Here is a 20,011-nt window from a genome sequence, read left to right on the forward strand (position 1 = left end):
GGTCCACATTTCACATGTTTCCATCCATTTTGTGTGCTTAAAGCCTCTTCTGGAGCTAGGTTTAAAATTAGAGGAGAATTTTTCCTGAGTAACTCCTTTTACATGCGAAGTGTGGGCTGAGAGGGAGGACAGCCCTATTGAGAACTGCTGGTAACCCCTTAATGATGGGGTGAGCGACAAAGCCAGGAATAGACCCACAAAGGCTGAAAAGGGAGCTCAGCTTTTCACCCTCTGTTGTCTTTTTCCATCAACCACCTCCCCCACGTTGTGGCTCCAGCACCCTGTGGGAACCCATCTTCCACATCACGAGTATTTGCCAACTGTAGCACTTCACCAACAGCAGCGGTTTCTGCCTGGAAGACCCCATGGGAGCTAAGCTTATTCCCAGGGTCTGAGACGGGGAGACAGCAGCTTAGAAAACCCTTCTGAGAGCAGGCGATGCCAGAGAAGCGCAGCAGTCCAAGGCCAGAGGTGCTTGCTGAACACTGCTCTCCCTGACCAAGCCCCACTAGGAACTGGGTCAGACAGAGAGAAGGCAGGAGTGCCCCAGTCACACCAGTGTGGTGAGTTCCCAGATCCGAGGTTTTAACCTCCAGCCCATTCTCCCCATCGCAGTGCCTTGCCCATATCACCTGTGACACCAAAGATGGCTCCAGTCCCAGGGCCTGGCCAAAGTTTTGGGCCCCAGTACTTCAGGGAGTCAGAAAGGGCTGAGTACCACAGAACTGATACCAGGAAGCCTCTGGCTGCAGCTGGGCAAACCAGCCCTATTAAGATGCCCCATGAGTGCTCCCTTGCCTGCAATACAGGCACAGCAACAGCAACGAGGGAATCAGAACCCCGGGCAAAGTTCCAGTGTCCTCCTAGGGGAATGGAGCAGCCCATGTTCCCCTCAGGAAGGCAGGAGCACAACTGCAGGCTCAGGTAATATCACTGTTCTTGCATGTTAACGCATCTTGCATTCATAGCATCTCAGGTAGCCCTCCATGTGATCCAGCCCAAAGCTCTCACTTCTGCTCCTGCTGTGTGGCCAGCCATGGAGAACAACCAAATTTACCTTGAGCAGCTCCTTGGGGAAGTCAGTGCCTCCATTGAGTCCCTCCAAGTTGCCAATGAAGTCGGAGCAGGACATTCTCTTCCCAATGTTCTGGGGGTGTTAGGGGGAGAGAAACATTGGGATTACCTTTGGGACAGAGGTCATTGCTGGCTGGAGCAGGTCCCACAGCCCAGGAACAGACACCCCATCTTTGCAGAGGGGTGAGGGACCAGCCAGGTCTCTGGAAGGCTGCTTGCAGGTATGGGGAAGTTGCTGGCTTTGCAGACACACTCCAGGAGTTTTAAATAGCCTCCTTTTTCAAAATTGTGTGCTCCATGCTCCCAATGACAGCTGGTTTTGGAGTCTCATTCCCACCTTATTTCCCTGCTCAGTTTTCTTTTCTGTCCTCGTTCCACCTCTACATCTTTCAGCTCAGCAAGTCTCCTTCAAAGCCCCGTTCTCTCCTTCATCAGCCCCTCCTCTCATTAGCCTTTCTCCTCTATCCTCACCAAACACATCAGGGGTGACCAGCCAGGCCCAGGGTCCCATGTTTCCTGCTCATGTGGCACTGTCCTCACTCTTCCCCGAGCAACTACAGTTTCAGGGTGGTGGGATCAGACAAGGGACAGACCGGGGCAATGGCAGTGGTAACTTACATGTCCATGCAGATCTGTGTTTAGCAGCATCAGGGCGCACGTGAGGGTGTGGGCTCCGTCTGCAGCACAAGCACAGGACAGGAATTAGAGCCCCCAGCTCAGCCCTGCAGCTGGCAGTCCAGTGCCTCAGCATCTTAGGAAGGATACGGGGTTTCTGAGCCTCCAAGACAGCACTGAGCCCACCCCCCCCCCCCAACCTGGGCACAAGGGGACACAGCAGTCACTGCAGTGCTGACAGCATGCAGGTGAGTAGGTAGGAGGCTGCTGGTTCCAAACCTGAGCATACAAATTCCCTTCCAAGCCTGCAGCCCCTATAGCCAGGCAGTCATGCTGTAGCTAATCCTGCAGAGCTCCTAGCATGGCAAGGTAGGACCAACACAGCCTCTGCCAGCCAGGCAGCCCAAAGCTCACCTGTCCCAGAGCCAGCCCAGAGCAGACCCAGCATACAAATACACACAGAGGAGGTGCAAAGACACGAAATAGTATAAAGTGGGTGCCTGTGCTCCTCAAATGTCAGGCGCACAAGTTTCCTCACTTAGATATTCCCTGAGCTGAGGGTCTGAGAGCTGGGGTCTCTTTGGTGAGGAGTGTGCTAAGGGTGCCTCTTGCACTAATCTGCTCAAAGTCAGAATTAAGAATGGGTTGAGCCCTAATTATGCATCATCCAACCAGACCAGGCTTAAAAAAAAATATATAAAGCATCTGTTATTTGAGGGAAATTACATACTGGGGCTATCTTCTAAGGCATCAGTATAGGCTCTCTGCCTGCTCTCTAGTTTCAGTTTGAGCACATTCACCAAGCTCACAAACACATAGGCTCCCCTGAAACATGCACACCCCCCACAGACATGCAGTTTCCTACCTTCTGAAGAGATGGAATTGGGATTACACTCATAGTAGCGCTGGGAAAAATGAGCCAGCACCCGCTCTCGCTCTTGTGTCTCTCCCATCAAGGCCAGCTCTTTTAGAAAGGACCTGAAAAAGCAGCAGCAGCAGCATCAGTGTTGGTCACACATGAAATCCACTACAGTTTCTGCAACACACCCTGTGCAGGAACGGAGCTGTGCTTTCTGGTTTGGAGACCTTCCTGTGTGCTGGATGAAGCCCTGCCTTTGCACATCCTTCCCTCCCTCCAAACACACTGTGGGACTCTCCTCCAAGTCCATAGCACCATATCCTGCTGGCACATTACAGAGACCTACAACCAATCTCAGGACCTACACTGGGAAAGGAGGCAGGTGTAACAACAGAAGGATTTGAGTTCAAGACCTGGAAACCCAGGCCTAGGTGAACCTGACATTCAACTGCACTGACCATTAAGTTAAGACCAGGGGTGTTTTTTCTTGGTTGCATGGCTGAGAGACTATCTGGGAAAACACCCTCTCCTATTTAAGAGGTAAGAGGATCTCCAGGTGGGAGTCATGGGGTCTGCCTGCTCTTGCAGATCTCTACGTGGTTGCAGAGCTGTAGAGGGCACGGTCTGTTGGGACCCCACTCTGGTGGCCACCACACATACACATGTACACACACTCAGCTCTGACCTGAGAGCCTGATCCAGACTCATCCCTGTGAACACAAAGAACTTCAGATATTCCCCTGCCACCATCCTGCTGAACTCGTTGCTGAAATAGAAAAAGGGGAGGCTGAGAATGGGATTGACCAGACTGTGGGGACAGCCAAAGGCACACAGGGGCTGGGTGGATTCTAGGAGACTGGGAGTTCCCCAGGGTTGCAAGAGGCATGCCAAGGACAGAGACCCCACGCTCCCATGAAACTCAGAGAAGTCACCCACAAATTCACTGTGAATACAGGGCATGTAAGAGAAAATGAAGAAGCTATAGAGGGAAGGGCCCCCGAGAGGTCAGCTAGCCACCCCCTGCCCCAACACCTTACGGAAGCATCCGAGATGCAGTCATGGTATGAAGGTATGAAAATCTGGATGTCTTCCAGGTTTAAGACCTTTAGAGGGAACATCTGGTGCAGATGTACCAATCACAAGGAGTGGGTTTTGAGGTCCTGCCAGTGGCTCCTTGCCAGCCTGGTGCCCCACAAGGGCAGCAGCTGTGGGTGCAGCGCGGGTGCAAGTGAGCTCCTTGCAGAATGGAATATTCCTTCCAAATACCCACACGTACTTCTTCCCCAAGTGGCGAGCCACATCTGCTTTTTTAAAGCCATCCAGATTGTAGAGCCTCTTGGCCAGGCGTTTGGCAGCCTCCAGGTCAGCCTTGTGTCCATTGGAAAGCGTGTCCGTGCTGCCCAGGGCCAGCTGCTCCACACTGTCCATCTCCGACTCCGAGTCTGAAACCAGCTGGCTCTGGGGGCGGTCGCTGCAATGGGAAGGGACACTCCACGTTAGCCTGCCTACAGATCCTTTCCTTGTTCAGCTTCTCAGGAAATGCATGTTCCTCACCCTGCTTTGGAGACTAGCTACTCACTGCTGGGACCCAGGATGAACTGCACTGGTCAGAGACACTCTGATATCAGCTAAGGGAGGTAAGGGAAGGTGTGGGAATACAGGTTTGGGAGGAGAGGTGGGGTGATGGGACAGCACCAGTGACTGAGTGACTGAACCAAGGCACTCAAACCAACATTCACACTGGATGTGGAAGGAAAGGACAACTACTCCAAAGTCCCCCACTTTGAACCTGTGAAACTGTATGTGTGGGCTCAGGCTCTGCCAAGCTCAGCCGTAGCAGAGACTTGGAGCAGAAACATGTGCACATCACATGCTGTCCTACAGCTCCGTACTCATTTTTTAATCTGGACAAACTCCTGTGTTGCTCTCAAGTGCAGTTTCTACCCGAGACAAGACAACTATAATTCCTTCATTCGCCTTTTCCCACCCACGGATTTCAAAGCACTACACAGACAGCAAAGCCAAGGCAGAGAGGACGAGGATGAAGGAAAACCCCCCTGGCCTCCCAGCTCACAGTGGGGTGCACTGTCTTCTCCAGGCTGCCCATCAGCTCTCGGCCCACCACACCTTAAATGGCCATGTTAGGAGACACTCTTGGCTTGGCCCCGAAGCAATCTGACTCAGCTGTGCAGAAGTTATCCCAACCAAAAGCTGGTTGAATCTAATCAACAACAAATGTTAAACAACTCTGACCTCGCCCAAATTTTCTGGCAGCCCTTGCAATGTTCCAGTGTGATTTATTTTTAAAAGTCTCTAATTGAGTTTTAAGAGGCCTGGTCTCCTGAGCCAATTACCCAAACCAGTCTCCTTGAGGCTCTGCTTTTTTCAAGAAGGACGAGCCTCCTCCTGCTCAGCACTGCCTGTCCCAGGGGAGCCCTGCACAATACTGACAGGCGGCCTCATGCCCCGGGGGGCTCTCAGGTGCCATCCTCTCCACCCTCCTGTCACCCCCAGCCACCATGCAGCAGGAGAAGCTGCTCTGCATTCAAACCTGTGGGTCAGACACTTCCCTGGTGAAAGCAGCTCCAACACCGTGCAGGTCCTTGGAGACATGCTTTTCTCAGACCACTGCTGAACTCAGCGGTGCCAGGAGGTGATTGTGGTAAGACCTGGATAGGTGGCCGAGGCAGATCTGTGCCCACTTGGCTCCAGTCCTCCCCAGGGAGACTACCCATCGCTCCAATGTACCCTGGTGGAAGCAGCCATGAGAGTGGTCACAAGGTCATTAGGAGTTCATCAGGTCTGACTCCACCAGCTCTGGGGAGCTGTGCTGGGCAGGCAGTTTCCAGCATCACTGTCTGCATCATCAGCACACCCCATTCTGTGGGCAAATCTTCCACCTGCCAAAAAGCTCTTCTCCTCCCAAAACAGCCACATCCAAAGGTGCTGCTGGCATGGGCCCTGGTGCCTGGCTGTGCCTTCACTGTCTGGCAGGGTCAAAGTTGCTCTGACAGCGGAACAGGCTGGGTGCTGCTGGGCCAGTGCTGGGCACACACCTGGGCCCCACTTCAGCTCCTTGTGTGGCTGCAGTTACTGCAACTTCAACCAAGGACAGAGGTCACAGGCTCTTTGATTCCCAGAGGCAGAGGAGATGAATCCATCCCAGCAACTGGCACCTGCCAGCCATGGGTTGTGGCTGATTTTTTGCTAAAATCCTTATCTGCTATCACAAGGGCACAGGCACTGTCCCCTTTGCAGCCCAGCAGTTCCAAGGGTGCTTTTCCAGTCACAGGCTGAGCTACAAAATGCAAAGCCACCCCTCCAACACTCCCCATGCTCCAACTGCATCTCCAGAGCAAGTCGCTGCTCAGTCACCCTCTCAAAATCTTTTAGTTCTTCTCTGCACCATCCCTAAAACTCCTGATATCCTTCTGGACCTCATCTATACTGCCTGAGAGGTTGTCCTCCCTCACATGGCCAGTTCCTGGAGCATCCAGAGACAAACCTAGAGCTCCAAATCTCCCCCCATGACCTCTCTTCCCAGTCTGTGGTCCTCAGCTTTCCTACCTAGTGCTGAGCATCCAGGCATGGAGCCATTTACTAAATCTCTCTTGTCCTTCAATACTTGTATCTTGCTGCAGGGTCCTAGCCTGTTACTACAATTCCTGCCTTGCTACTTGCAATGAGCATGCAGGGATCTCAAAGCTTGAGTATCAGTGGAATCTGCTGCTCCCTCCCTCACCAAGTCCCAGTACTAATTTGGTGTTTTTCATCAGCAAAGCATAACCTTGCTCTCAGGACGAGGTACTACTCAACCATGCCATGAAATGGGTTTTTTTCTAGCACTCAAGCCACTCTCATGCAGTTAAATATGGACAGTCAGCCTCTATAGGCTCAGAATGCCTTCTTTGTGGCACCTGTCTTCCACCACTCAAAGCCCCAACTGGCTTGGAGAATGTGCAGCTTAAAGACAGGAAAACAAGAGCCCAATTCTCAAGTAAATGGAGAGCAGAGCAAGAGACGTGTCCATGTCAGAGGTAACTGAGGTTATGCTAATTTTCTTGCCAATAAGCTAATTGCAGGTCTCAGGGTGAGGGTTTTTTGGTGTACTTAGTAAAGTGACATTTTAGTTTGGCCTGAAGAAACACTGAGATAATATTTTTTACATTAAATGCACACTTAAGGAATAAAGATCAAATTTGATATTGTGCAAGTATCCTCAGTGTGCCTGAAATAAGTCGTTCCTGAGCAGACGCAGAGCTAGCTCATCCCTCTCCCTGCTGCCACCACTCACATCACTGGGAGCACAGGTCCCCCTGTCACCTGAGAGGTGTTTGCTAGAGCCCAGTGTGCTGCAGTGAGGCACATCTGGGGGTCTCTGCAAGGAAGGCACGTGATCCAGCACAGGGCTCAGGGCTCACCCTGGGACAGAGGCTCTTCACTGACCACTTCCCACCCCAGCTCAGCAGAAGGACTCGTTGTGCTTCCCTGTCCTGGAAAACTGCTGCAGAATCATGGTCCTGCTCAGGGCCACCATACCACACACTCCTTCTCCCAGGTCAGATGGTTCTCCAGGGCCCAAATGTTCCTTCTCAGGGCCAAACACTCCTTTTCTGGAGCCGGATCATCATCTCACCTCATTATTCCTCCTCTAGCTGACCGCCCAGAGCCCAGAAGCAGAGACCACAGTACCTTCCCTGGCTGCAATACAGTGTGTCACTGCAGGAGCCCTGACATCCTCTCCACCTTGCCACCATCAACCAAGCTTACCTGGCACCATGTTTGCTCCATGGCTGCCAGCAACCAGGAGCAAATCTTCTCTTCTGGATGTGGAGCAGCAAGAAGGCACTAGTTCTGTAAAGCCAGGCCCAAGGGGCTCACCTCCACCTCCGAGATGCCAGCAGGGACCTATCTGCAGCAACAACCTGTTCCCCAGGAGCTGGGGTGTGCTCAGCTAAGTTCCTGGGCTGTCTAGGTCTGTCCTGACACATTTTCAGACAGGACACGTGCTGCAGGAAACTCCAGACCTTTAAACACAATTCAAGTATCTCTTGCTCCCCACATGAGGCTGGTTTCATCCTACACCATGAAGGGACATGCCAAGGAGCCTGGTGCAAATCCACAAGGGACAGGTGCATGCGGCAGAGTAGCACTCTCCCCTCAATTCTGGAAGGCCCACATGCATAGCTAGATGCTCGTTGCCTCTGCCAAGCAAGCCAAGCCTGCCTAATGTTGCTGCTAAGAATGTACCAGACCGGATCTTTGGCTGAGCTAAATAAACGCTGCTCCTTCCATCGGTCTCAGTGGAGCGGCTTTGATTTATGACAGCAAAGATCTGGGCCGGTTCATTCCTCACAGAACTGAAGTTAGGGCTGGGAGGACACCTGAAGGTCAGCTAAACCAGCCTCCAATCACAGGCAGGGCTGGTTGTGCTTTCTGGCAGCTCTGGAGTCCAACAATCACCCAGCCACAGCAGCACCCACCAGCATTACTGCTGACAGATCCAGATAGGACTGAACTTTGGGCATCTGTGCCCCTCCTCAGTCTTGTTTCTCTGCAGACTTCAAGAACCTCCCCTGCAGCACCAGCCTTCTCTGGAGATGTCTCTCTGTCCTCCATCACCCCATCCCACCAGCTCTTCTTGTGAAGGACACAACTGCTCCTGCAGAGGACAGGGACTGACACTACAGTCCCACGAAACAATTTCTGATGCCAGCTGAGAGCCTTAAATATCCAGTTACTCACCTGCTGGATGGAGGGTTGTCTTCTCCTTCAGAAACACAGATGCCATGGGGTCAGCACAGGAAAACCTGGGTGTCTTGGACCCTTGGGCCAAGACCAGCCTAGGGGTTCTGAGTCAGATCTGAGAGCAGAAATTAATGCCTGACACATGGGGCTGCATCCCACACATATGTGCTACTGCTCAGGCCTCTGCAGGCAGACCTGCCATCCCTGGGATCCACTGTCCTCTGTGCCATGGTGGGCTGATGTGTCTTATGTCCTGGCTCCTGCTGCCCTTCATGGCTTGACATGGCCTGCATGGAGGAAAATTCCCCCAAGGCTTGTCCTCCATTTCTTGCTGTGCCAACGCTTGTGGGGAGACCTCTTCATCCTGCACCCTAGCCTTGTCCCCCTACTGTACTCCCAACCCAGCCCACCCCATACCTCCCTTCCCCTGTCTTCATCCTTTCCTCAATGTCCACCTTCCTCTGCTCAGCTCTCAGCCTCAACCTCCTGCATCACACCCCGAATCCATCCCATGGGGCCCCAAGCTGGGCACAGCCCTTCAGGGCATCCTCACCAGTTTGCCCAGTGCTACCTGGGAGCTCAGGCCAGCTGAGAGACCTGCGCTGGCCCTGGGAGGGGAGGGGCACCGGCTCCCCGACCGCTGCAGTGACTAAAGGAACCTTATAAAGAACGGCAGCAGAGCTGGCTGGCACGCCCCGTGCTCCAGCACACGCCAGCAGCCGCGCTCTGGCAGGGACGCAGCCCTGACTCCCGGCGCATCCTCCACCCGGGGCGGCTGCCAGCCCCACGGGCCCCCCGCTCCTCCCACACAGCCGCAGCTCCAGGGCTGAGCTCTCCCTCTAGCGAGGCTCCAGGCGTGCTGCCCTCGCCGCGGTGTCCGGCCCTTTTCACCAGGCGGTTTGCAGCCCCGCCTTGGATGTTGCTTCTCCTGCCTACCCTTCTTTCTGTCCCACCGCAGGCAAGCCCCGATGAGGTCCCAGCAGAACCTGCCTCGCTAGCAGAGCGAGTCACGTCTCTTCTCTCCCCGGACAAACCTCGGGGACCAGCACGGCTGTGCCCGGGGCCAAGGCTGACTCCAGAAGAGTGGGATTAGAGGGCAGTTGGGCAGCTGGATTTCAGGGGGCTTGCACCCCCAGAGAGATGCAGTTTGCACATTTACATTCCTCCGGGGCTGATGCCCCACAGCTCACAGTGCCTACCTGTATAGGACTGGGCAAGCCAGATGACCCTCTGGACACCTGCTTGCACCCAGCAGCTTGGCCAAGTCCTGCAATTTGGACCTGCAGTTGCAGAAGTCTGGCTGTCACCACTGAAGCAATCTCCCTGCAGTCCCCAGGGCTGCCCCAGCTCCTGCCCCACTATCTTGCCAGCACTGCATCTATCCCTGGCTGGCGTACCCAGGTCTGGAGGGACTCCCTAGGCTTTGGGTGCTCTGCCTCCACATATGCATTGCAGAGATCCGTCATGGCCACAGGGACAGACTGCTTCAACTGCAGCTCTCTGCCTAGCAAGAGTGAGGGACCTGCACACTTTCACCTCCTGCCCAAATGGGGCGACAACCTAGTCACAGAGCCTATGCTGGGGGTGTCACTGTGGGGTGTCCCGCTATGGGGAGGGCAGGGAGGGGGTTCAGTCTCTGCTTCGTCCCTTTCAACCAAGCCTGCTGGAGTAGGTGCAGGCACCCCAGAGGAGACCTTTGTAGGTCTGCACTTAGACATACTTCCCACATACAAGGTCAAGATAAAAGCATGGTCTTAACTATCATGTGCCGAGTTACACCAGAGCCTTGGTGTAAACAACAAGGCTGCATGAACCAAGGCCACTGGCTGTGGGGGACACCACATCTCCCCAGCAATGCAGGGGCGTCACTGATTGGCCATTCCTGCCACTGAGGGAGGTGAGAAGTCACAGGCTGCAAGGCTGTCTCCAACCCAGATCCTGACCCCAACTATTACAACAATTAGCACCAAAGCTTTTGGGGATGCGAGGAGGACAGCCACAGGGCAGCACACGCAGGCCTAGACCCACTGGTGTTCACCACCAGTCACACCAAAGCCCTGCAGCCTGAGGTCACCTCTGCCAACCCTGAGACTGACAGACAGTGTAAAGCACAGTCTCCACGGCAGAGTCTCCCTGCCCGGGGTCCCCAGGCCCCCTGTGCTGGTGGCAGTCAGTCTGTACTGCTTGTGACCACGGACAGTGCTGAATGCCTTGCTCTGGCCCTGCTGGCACAGGTGATGATGCATTAGACCAACTGCAGAGGGTCCTTAGCTCCTTTCCTCAGCATTTCCATTGAATACCCCTTAGTGGGAGCATTACAAGGATAAGCTCTACTTGATCAGATCAGCCCTGCCAGGCATCAGGATCTGCTGGTTCGAGCTCATGAGAACCTTTGAGCAATCAGCCCAGACACTTCTTCCTGAAACTGCTTGGGAATCTTCAGCTTCATGTTCAGCTCCACTGAGAGTCTAGAAAGTTGGTAGCACCAGTGATGGGGAAGAGGAAACTTCTTGGATCTCCCCCTTGCCAGAACCCCCTGCCTCCTGAGGACTGATCCTGCAGATGATGGGCTGTCTCAGACCCTGGTTCCACATGCCTTCCCTGCTTCCCAACCTAGTTCCTGCTCCCAGCCCCAATCTCCAGTCCTTTCCACTGCACCAGACGGCAGATTCCGACCACACCTCCCTCTCTGTCCACCGTTGCCTGTGGGACTGTGAGGGGAAGCTCACTCCATGCTGGGGAGCAGAGAGCTGGATTGCTCCAGGCTGGGGGCCTGCAGCAGTGCCCTGCTCCCCCACCTCTCATTTCTCACTGTCATGCCTGGATACTGTCACCCTTCACTGCCATGTGCCTCCCAGACATGACCAGTGTTACTGCACAAATCTTGCCTGGCTTCTGTGCTACCATGTCTCTGGCTTCCATGTCCCAAAGAAAGGGAAGGCCTAACCCAGCTCCTCTGTGTCCCAAAATGCCCTTGGACTGACCCAAGGGCCACAGAGCTGATGTGATATCCCACTCTCCTCTCTTGACTGCGGACACCACAGAAGACACAGAGCTTAGATCTTCACCTGGCCACCCCAAGCTGAGCCTACAAAGATGGCACAGACTGCCACCAGAAGTTACATAGGATTGGTGTGGAAAAGACCAAAGCCTGGTGGATGAGGGATTCAGGATGCTCATCTCTGCCCTCCATCTTCCAACATGAACATGGCTGAGGAGATTCAGGAAGCCAGAACAATAGGTACAAGACTATGGGACCCCTGCCTTTAAGAAACAAATGGCTGCTGTGCAGATGGCAAGGGATGAAGTCCCCAGTAGGGAAACGCTGTTGAATTGCTACTGGTAGTCAACTTCAGACTGGCTCTCCCCACAGCCATCACAGATGCTGGACTGCCTTGCAATGAAAACCACCACAGGATTATAGTTTGGCACTCCCTGGTTGCTTGGCTGAAGGAGACCTCACTGCCCTCCAGTACCTACAAAAGCTGGCAAAGATGAAAATTGAGTTGTGCTCCCATCAACACACCTACCACAATACCATGGTGATCACTGGCCTGATCAGCCACTGTCTACAAAATCTAGCACATGCAGTCCTGACCCTTCCCCAGCAACACAAGTTAGATGCTGGCTGCAAACCAGACCTCACAGCATTAGACTCTACATCAAGCCTTAGTGGCCCAGCTGGACGGCAAGCAACTTTGGTCACTCACCTTGTGTTGGAGGCCAAGGGAGTGCCAAAGCTGTCCTCTGAGCGGCAAGGGCTGTGCCGAACGCCCTTCCTTCGTCTCCCCCGCTCCTCCTCCCTCTCTGTCCAGGGGGCATCTGTGGCCGAACTGGTCCCAGAGTCCGGCTCTAAGTGAGCCAGAGGAGCAAAGTTCTCCTCGATCAGCTTGGCGCTATCTCGGATTTGTCCCTGTATTTCTGGGGTGAGAGTTGGGAGGTCAAAAGTGAAAAAGGTCCCATGGGTACGGGCTGGGGAAGAAAGGATGTCAATGGAGTCCAGGCTGGTGTAAGATGTGCCTTTGGCTCGATGGGACTCCATGATAGTCTCAAAATGCTTGCTGAAAGAGTCCATGCCATCCTTGGAGAGACTGTGCCCTAGGAGGAAGGGCACTGGAGACTTGAGCATACCCTGTGTGTCTTGGTCCATGATCCTAGAGGGAAAGAGAGAAGAACTGATCATTGAAGAGCTAGGGATCAAAGCCTCACGCTTCAGAGGGAAACTGAGGAGGGTAGAAACCTCTTCTGAACATCTGTAGACCACCAAGGAAACACCTTGCCTGCCCAAGACACCATGGGAAGCAGGGCTGGCCTCCCTCCAGACATATGTTTCTCCTTTAATATGCCACAGACTTTTGTTCCTTTACTGGCTCATCCTCATAAGAAGCTTATGAGATGGCTACTGCTCCCAATCACTTGACTTGAGCTTAGATCCAATAAAGGGCTCAAGTACTAGAAACAGGATGTGGTTCAGCTCCATTTCCAACCAAATCTGGAAGTGGCTGAATTTTTCATGAACCTTCAGAGCTTCTGTCACCAAGAAGGCTCCTCCTGAAGCTGCTCAGAACAGCATGACATCTTCCTCCATGACACATTTCACTGTGGTCACTGAGTACTATGCTCAGAGCATGACCAACACTCACCTGCAAGGTTTGCTGGCTGTTTCCACAAGGTGATGTTGAGTCCCAGGAGACATGTGTGACTGAGCACGAAGCGATACTGAGCTCCAGGCTTCCCCAGGCAGTTTCTCACACCCATCTCTGGGCTTGGGGATCTGAGCTGGCCCATGCCCTAGAGGCCATGATTGGTCCTATCTCATCATCTTGTCAGGGATCAGCCCCACAGAAAGGCCCAGCCTGTCTCCAATGCCAGTCTGGGTCCAGCCCAACACAGAAATTTCTAAACCCTGAAGTGTTTTGTCCTGTAAATGAGGTGAAGTACAGTCTGCCCACTTACCTAAGCACATGACAACACAGATGTTTGCAACCCAGGGAACATCAGTGCTTCAGCAGTACAAGCACAAACACAGTCCTAAAAGCCTACTTTACTCATAAGCTGCTATCATTTTATTATAGCAGCAGAAAAGCACTTGTTATGCCACTCTCTCCTCTGATTAAAGGAGAGGAACCGCTCCAGCCTGTCATAACATTTGTTATGAACAAACAGCTTCCTACAGAAGGCTCAGAAGATGCATTGCTGTAACACACACCAAATTATTTTCATTCATTAGCCTTCACATGCCACTCAAAAATCTCACCCCAATTACTTCAGCAGGCCAAGAGCTGGCAGCTTGACTTCCCCTGAATGCCAGCTCTTTTCAAGGGGAGTGCAGCGAAGCCAGACACAGGTAAGCAAGGCAGGGAGCAGGCTGATCTCACCTATCCACCAGTATTTCCTTGGCTGTGCAGCACCGCTTGACACTCTTACCATTCCTGTAGGAGCCCCAGGAGCAGCCACTTTCTGAAATGGCTTTTAGTAAGGACAAGGCAGAAGAGACCTCTTTAATATCTGCAGATGTGCTTTACAGATGCAAATGTGCATTTTCTGTCCTTCCCACCCAGCCTCATGCTACTAAACCAAGCTAATGCTGCTGACCATTTTGCACCTTGAATCCATGAGGAGGGTGAATGACTGTGCCAGGGAAGACAATGCTAGCAGATTGGAAGGAATTTTGTTTCCAGAAGAGGTAGGTGGGCTCATTTTTGTGATCAAATATATTGCCACCAAGCCATAGAAAAACCATGGCTGGTTTTGTCCACACCATCCAAGCTCTGGAAACAATGTCTTCACCCCGAAATATCAAGCACAAAGCCATTCGGTTCCAGAAGGACGTAGTCACAGCAGCATGGGAGCAATATTGCCTGCTCAGACCCAGATGCTTCATCAGCCCCTGCTGCACTGCCCAGCTCCTCCATGCTCTGCCCTGGTCCCCCAAGAAGGGCCACTGCACTGAGACCAAGCCAGAAAAACCCAGCTGAGAGGAGCAGAGGAGAGAAGGAGATGCAGAAGGAGATGTAGGAGGAGATGCAGAAGCTGTAATCAAGCATCTGTGCAAGGATGACAGGCAGCAGGAAAGCAAATAGGTTTCCAGCCTTGAGCTGGTGCAGGAGGCAGTGAGCCTTCCTTAGGAGAGGGCCAGGCAGACATGGAATGGAAGCAGATCCAGGAGCCAAAAGCACCTCAGGCAAGGCTCTGGGTATGAGATCTGAGCAACTGGGTTTCTCATGCATCTGATGGCAGGCAAAGGGCTCTCCCACCTGGTGCTGCAAAGACATGCCATCCCTGGCAGGGGGAAGAAGAGGGGAAAACCTCTCCTCTGGCCCTCGGTGGTTTTAACTCTCTTCAAAATTCTCCTGTGACCCTCCAGACCCCTGACTGCCTCAGCCATGCCCCACTCCTCTAGCTCCAGGTCCCTCCGGCCTGCACAGGCACCAGCAGCTGCTGTGTGAGGATCTCAGCTCAGTTCAAAGAAGGTGAGACTGGTCAGCACTGTCCAGCAGCCCCTAGCTTTATTCCTCTCTGAACAAAGCTCTTGTACACACCTGTCTCAGGCAGCTCCTTGCAGTCCCCCCAGGCTCCTTTGCACTACTCCTCCAGCATGGCAGCAGCCTGCTCTTAAGGCTCAGTGTCCTCACTTTGTCCCATGCTTAGGCAAAGGTACTGATCACAGGCACTGCAGTCTCCCCTGACTGTTCACACTTCCCTGCCACATCCACGCCGTCATGCTGTCCCATGCCCTCTCACAGGAGCTGCGGGCACCTCCCCTGCTCATTGACAGGTGCCTGCCAGTGTCACCCCGACCCCGGAGCTCCATCCAGGAGCACCACCCCGAGCTGTGGCTCTATGGCCACCTCGGGCTCTGGGACAACACATCAGAGGCTTGCAGCTATTCATGCAGGTTAAGCACATGTAAAGCATTTGACGAAATTGAGACCATAACCATTCTTCTAATCCCCAACAAGGCTTGCCCTGCAGCTATTCTCTTGCCAACAAGCAGCAAGCACAAAGGCTCTGGAAAGGCTCCCCAAGCAGCAGATCTAAGGGCTTTTCTGGGCAAGGCTTACAGGGAGAAAAGGCATCAGCCTCCCATCAGCCCTCTGTGCTCTCGGGGGAACACAGCACTCCCTAGCAAAGCCTCTTCTCTCTTATCAGCCAAAGGCATCCATGCTGAGGGCCAAACCAGGCTCTTCCTATAGCTTAGCCAGCATCTCTGCTGATGCTCAGGGAAGAAGGGAATTGAGCCTGCTCTCGCTGACAGGTCTCGGCTCTCTGGGACTAATACGAATAAAGACAGTAAAGGCTTAGACTAGTCATTAGAGTCAGTAGATATGACTAAATGTATTCAGGAAGCAGATTTGCTGGAAGAAGACACCATTTCTTCCATCACTTTTCACATCTTGTTTGATTTGGTGTTGATTTTTTTTTGTTTTAGCATGCTCTTATTTTGGGAGGGTAAATCATGAAAGAAGATTCTGAACTTTGGCCAGAATATGAAGCACAACAAAGTAGTACCAAGCCAAAGTCCCTCTTGCATAGGTGCTAAACCCTTAAAGCAAGATTTTCAAAGGGATGTACATGTCTAAAAGCTGAAAATCAGCATCAAAAAGTACTTCAGTGGTTTTGTAGGGCTGGTCCTTCCCAGCAACCAGAACAGGCCTGGGGTTCAGCAGCTCCTGCAGCAGCAGAATGGTGCCAGGTCCAGGAAGCCACGGCGGCTTCTTCATCCCCCCAGCTTCACCCCTCCTGTGAGCAGGCAAAGCAGAAAGCTTGAAGTAGAAAACATCAATGCTGGTGACTGGTAAACAGGGATAAGGACTGCAGCTGCAGAGCTCAAAACAGTGCGTAAGCAAAACCCAGGGCTGTGATGCAGGGACTAAACAAGCTTGCAATTTGAGCCTCGTGATTTTCAAGACACTGTCTACAAGGTCTGCACTTACCAGGGGAATATTCAGGGGGCTGCACAGGGAAGAAACAACTGGTCTACAAAGAAGCTGTGCCAAATGAACATGACACCCCTATACACACACTGGTAATTATACTGGGAGCATCATCTTTTAGGAGCAACAGTGTGTTGTTTAAGGACACATCCAAGCTTTCAGCACTGCCTGGGGAGCTACAGTAGGATGTCTCAGAGGAGAAAAAACAGGTCTAGTCTTACAGCTCATACAACTCACAGTGGCCTCAAGGATATTTGGAAATAAAATAACGCTATGCAAAAAAATTGTTCCAGCAAATTGAAGAACTCGCAATAGCAGTAACTTTACTCAAACATTCATTTGGAAAAAACCCAACACATTACAAATGGCTTATTTTCAGCTTTCTCTAGAACCCAAATTTTCGGAGGACAGGGTGGCTGGAATGTATTTGTCCCCTTCAACAGAGATGCAAGGGCTGGACAAACTGACAGGAGTCCATCTCCTCTTGGGATGCACACCTTCCCTCCTTGTTAGCTCAGCACCTTCACTCTTTTCCTTCCCAGTACAGGAGCACTACTGTATTAATGTATTATTAATGTATATATTTCATTACTTTAAACTTCTGCCAACATCAAAACCTCCCTTTTCCTTTTCTTCCACCTAAATGCTCCCCACCTACCTTCTGCTCACAGCTAGGTGAGCTCATGCTGCCACGCGGCATCCCAGGCACCACCCTGGTTTTGCTCTCCCCACTCCTGTGGAGCATTTGCTGATGATGCTGAGCCTCCTCACCTCACTCAAAACTCTCGACAATACACATGTCACAAGATGCCTGCACTGGGCCTTTCCCCTCCAAGTGGCTGTCCAACACAGTGCTCTGGAGCAAGTATCTACTTGATGATGCCCATCACTCCTCATGGTCAAACTACCACTCCAGCACAAACTCCATGAGCAGAGTTTCATGCCGTCAAGCCAAAATGCCATCTCCCATATATGCTAATTGCCAGTGCCTGGCATGGGGCAGATTGCAGCTGGGGGCACACCTGCTGCCCATGGGTAGGCAACTGAATGATAATCTTGGTGTCACCCACTCCATCAGCCTCCCAGCAAAGGGTGTTTTGCCACACATGTGAAAAATGACACAGAAGGCAAAAAAATGCTTTTTTGATCCCAGTGTATCCCCTACTCTTTCCTGAACATGGCAAATACCTAATGAAGCCGAGCTGCTGAAGCACAGTCATCTGTGGGGAGAAGGACAGCCCAGCGGCACCTGCCAGCCCTGAGCAGCTCCAGGACACGACCTGTGCTCTGGTGCCCTGACACTGTCACCCCAACACCAGGCAGCACCATGGCAGGATGTAATTAACCCGGCAGGACTCATGCTGGGAAGCCTTGACTCAGCTGGGCAACCTGAGCTGCAGGGCTCACCCCAGGCAAGCGAGGCCCATGGCACAGCGCCCAGAGCTGGATCCCCTGTGCTGACTTACTCTTTCCATAGGGCAGTGAGGGCCCCCTCCTAGTCCCACCCCGAGCCCCAGTACCAATCCCTGTGGTGTGATCCGGGACCCCGTCTCACTCCCATGCACAGCTTGCATGTTGCTACTGGGATTTTTGGCTCAGACACTTTCAAGCAGAGCTTGTTTTGCCATGCAGGGTGCAATAAGGAGAGTGAGAGGAGCTTTTTGCCCTTGCGCTCGGAGCCTCACCTCTTTTCCTTCCTCATCGCCTCAAACACCTCATCGTCCTCTTCCACGTCCCTGTCCCGCAGCCCATCCTTTGAGCAGCTGGTGCCTGGGGCGGGTGGCTCCTCCGGTGTGCTGTTCCTCCTGCCTGGCGTGCCCACAAAACTTGGGTTGCTCTCACTGTCCTTCTGGCTCTCAATTGCTGAATCAACCTCCTCCTTCTCGGCCAGGATATCATCGATGTTGGTTTCACGATAGCACCTCAGTGGCACAGTGTCTAGGTCTGTCTCAGAGTACTTCACTGTCCTCCTTATAATCCCAGTTTCACAGGAGCCAGGCTTCTGGCTGCCCAAAGGAGACACTTCTATCTCCACCTCCACATGGCTCAGGTTGTGTTCAGGTAGCAACCCTGGTGGCTCGGTTGGCAGTGGGGAGACAGGCTTCTGGGGGAGCTCAGCCAGGGGAGCGGAGTCGGGGGCAGAGGAGCCTGCAAGGAAGGCCCAAGTGTTCAGAGACATGGGGAGCTGCAATGGGGAGCTCTGAGGAGCCGCTCCTGCAGCATCACACACACACACACACACACACGCACACCCCCAGAGTGCTGTCACATGTCACGGAATCATTAAGGCTGGAAAAGACCTCCAAGATAGTCAAGTCCAACCTTTGACCAAACACCACCATGGCAACAAAACCATAGCACTAAGTGCCATTCCAGTTGTTTCCTGAACACCTCCAGGAATGGGGACTCTACCATGTGATGGGCATGGGAGAACAGTGATGAGGAGGCAAAAGGAGAAACGGTATGAGAGGCAGAGACAGGCTGTCAGTGCTAGCGCATCTGCAGCCAGCCCTGAGACCATATCCAAACCCAAAAGCTCTTCTGCAGAGGCAGCCAGGGGCTCTTTCGCCACCTCTTTTTCATGGCCACATGGGACTTTGCAGGGAGGTTGGTACATGCATGATCTGACCCCAGGAGGACATAGGCTGGCCAGTCGTGGGGAAATCAGCCCTTTGGTGGGCACTGAGAAGACCCAAGGGATGTGCAGCCCCAGTATGAGTCCTGGCAGCAATACGGACTTAAAAGGAGGGGTGGGCCAACCCAATGGCATCCACCTGCAACTTCTTACCTGTCTTTGGGGTATCTGAGGAGCCATAGAAGAATTCCCACTTGGCCTTGGCAATACGCTGGGCATGGGCGGAGCTCTGTCGGGGGTACAGCCAGGTGCTGCCCTGCAGAGAGGAGAGCAATGAGCAGGCAATGCAAACCCAGGACAGAGCCCACGTCCAGTGTAGGAGACCCTGGTACCTACCTGATGTCGGGGCTCTGGCTTCAGGGGACTCCTGGCGAAGGTGGGGAACTCCTCTGGCAGCCCATTGGTTAAGGATCGGCAGAGGCAGCTGGTGTCGAGGGCACAGAGCTCCTTCCCACAGGGACGTGTCTCCCCAGGGGTCCTGCCCCCGGCCAGGAGTGGGTCAGATGCAGAGGCCTCCAGCTTCAGCGTGTGCAGGAGCCGCTCCTGAGGCAGGGGCTGGGGCTGGGGGGATCCCACATCCCCCCCGAGCTCCAGACTGCGGCTGAGGCTGTAGGGGCCATTCTCCCAGCGGAGATGGGGGGTTGTCGGGCAACCCACGGTGCGCACGCTGGCCTTCTCGATGAAGCGGAAGGTGACCACGGAGCTGTGTCCCTCCGGGGTCGCCGCCACCGGTGGACTGCGGCTGCCCAGAGAGGCGACAGCCGGGCTGGGCCGGCCCCGCCGTGGGGTGCAGGGGGCGGTCAGTCGCCCCGCGCCTGGGCAGCTCCCGCTGCCGAAGGGCGCTGCCTCAGCCGGCCTGCGGGCCAAGGAGCCGGTGCTGTTGTAGAGGCCGAGGGGGCAGCGGCGAGCATCGGGCGCCAGGCCCTTGCGCAGCAGGTGGAGGCGGCCGGCGTTGAGGTTGGGGGTGAGGCAGGGCGGGGGGCTGCACCGCCCAGCCTCGGGGCTGTCCCCCACCAGCCAGGGCCTCCGGTTCACCCTATGGGCAAAGGGCGGCGGAGAGGCAGCGCAGCCGTCTTCGGCGTGGAAGCGGACGGGTGCCCCTGCTTGGGCCATCCTGACAGAAGAGGGCACAGAGGTGTCAGG

The 20,011-nt window shown here is 53.8% G+C and overlaps 1 protein-coding gene across 1 annotated transcript in view; it reads right to left on the minus strand.

The window, feature by feature from the left end:
• The window catches only part of PSD (pleckstrin and Sec7 domain containing), a gene marked incomplete at both ends in the record, with an annotated part of 33,214 nt that extends 13,233 nt beyond the window's left edge, over positions 1-19,981 (minus strand). The window contains 9 exons of the mRNA XM_082286055.1: positions 1,058-1,147; positions 1,693-1,751; positions 2,555-2,667; positions 3,234-3,314; positions 3,825-4,019; positions 12,007-12,471; positions 17,919-18,381; positions 19,022-19,124; positions 19,205-19,981. Of these exons, the coding sequence (XP_082142181.1) occupies positions 1,058-1,147; positions 1,693-1,751; positions 2,555-2,667; positions 3,234-3,314; positions 3,825-4,019; positions 12,007-12,471; positions 17,919-18,381; positions 19,022-19,124; positions 19,205-19,981 (2,346 nt within the window). The remainder of the gene's footprint in view (positions 1-1,057; positions 1,148-1,692; positions 1,752-2,554; positions 2,668-3,233; positions 3,315-3,824; positions 4,020-12,006; positions 12,472-17,918; positions 18,382-19,021; positions 19,125-19,204) is intronic.
• Positions 19,982-20,011: the final 30 nt, after the last annotated feature.

Source organism: Coloeus monedula (assembly GCF_965178545.1).
Source record: "Coloeus monedula genome assembly, chromosome: 8".
In the NCBI taxonomy this organism is placed as follows: domain Eukaryota; kingdom Metazoa; phylum Chordata; class Aves; order Passeriformes; family Corvidae; genus Coloeus; species Coloeus monedula.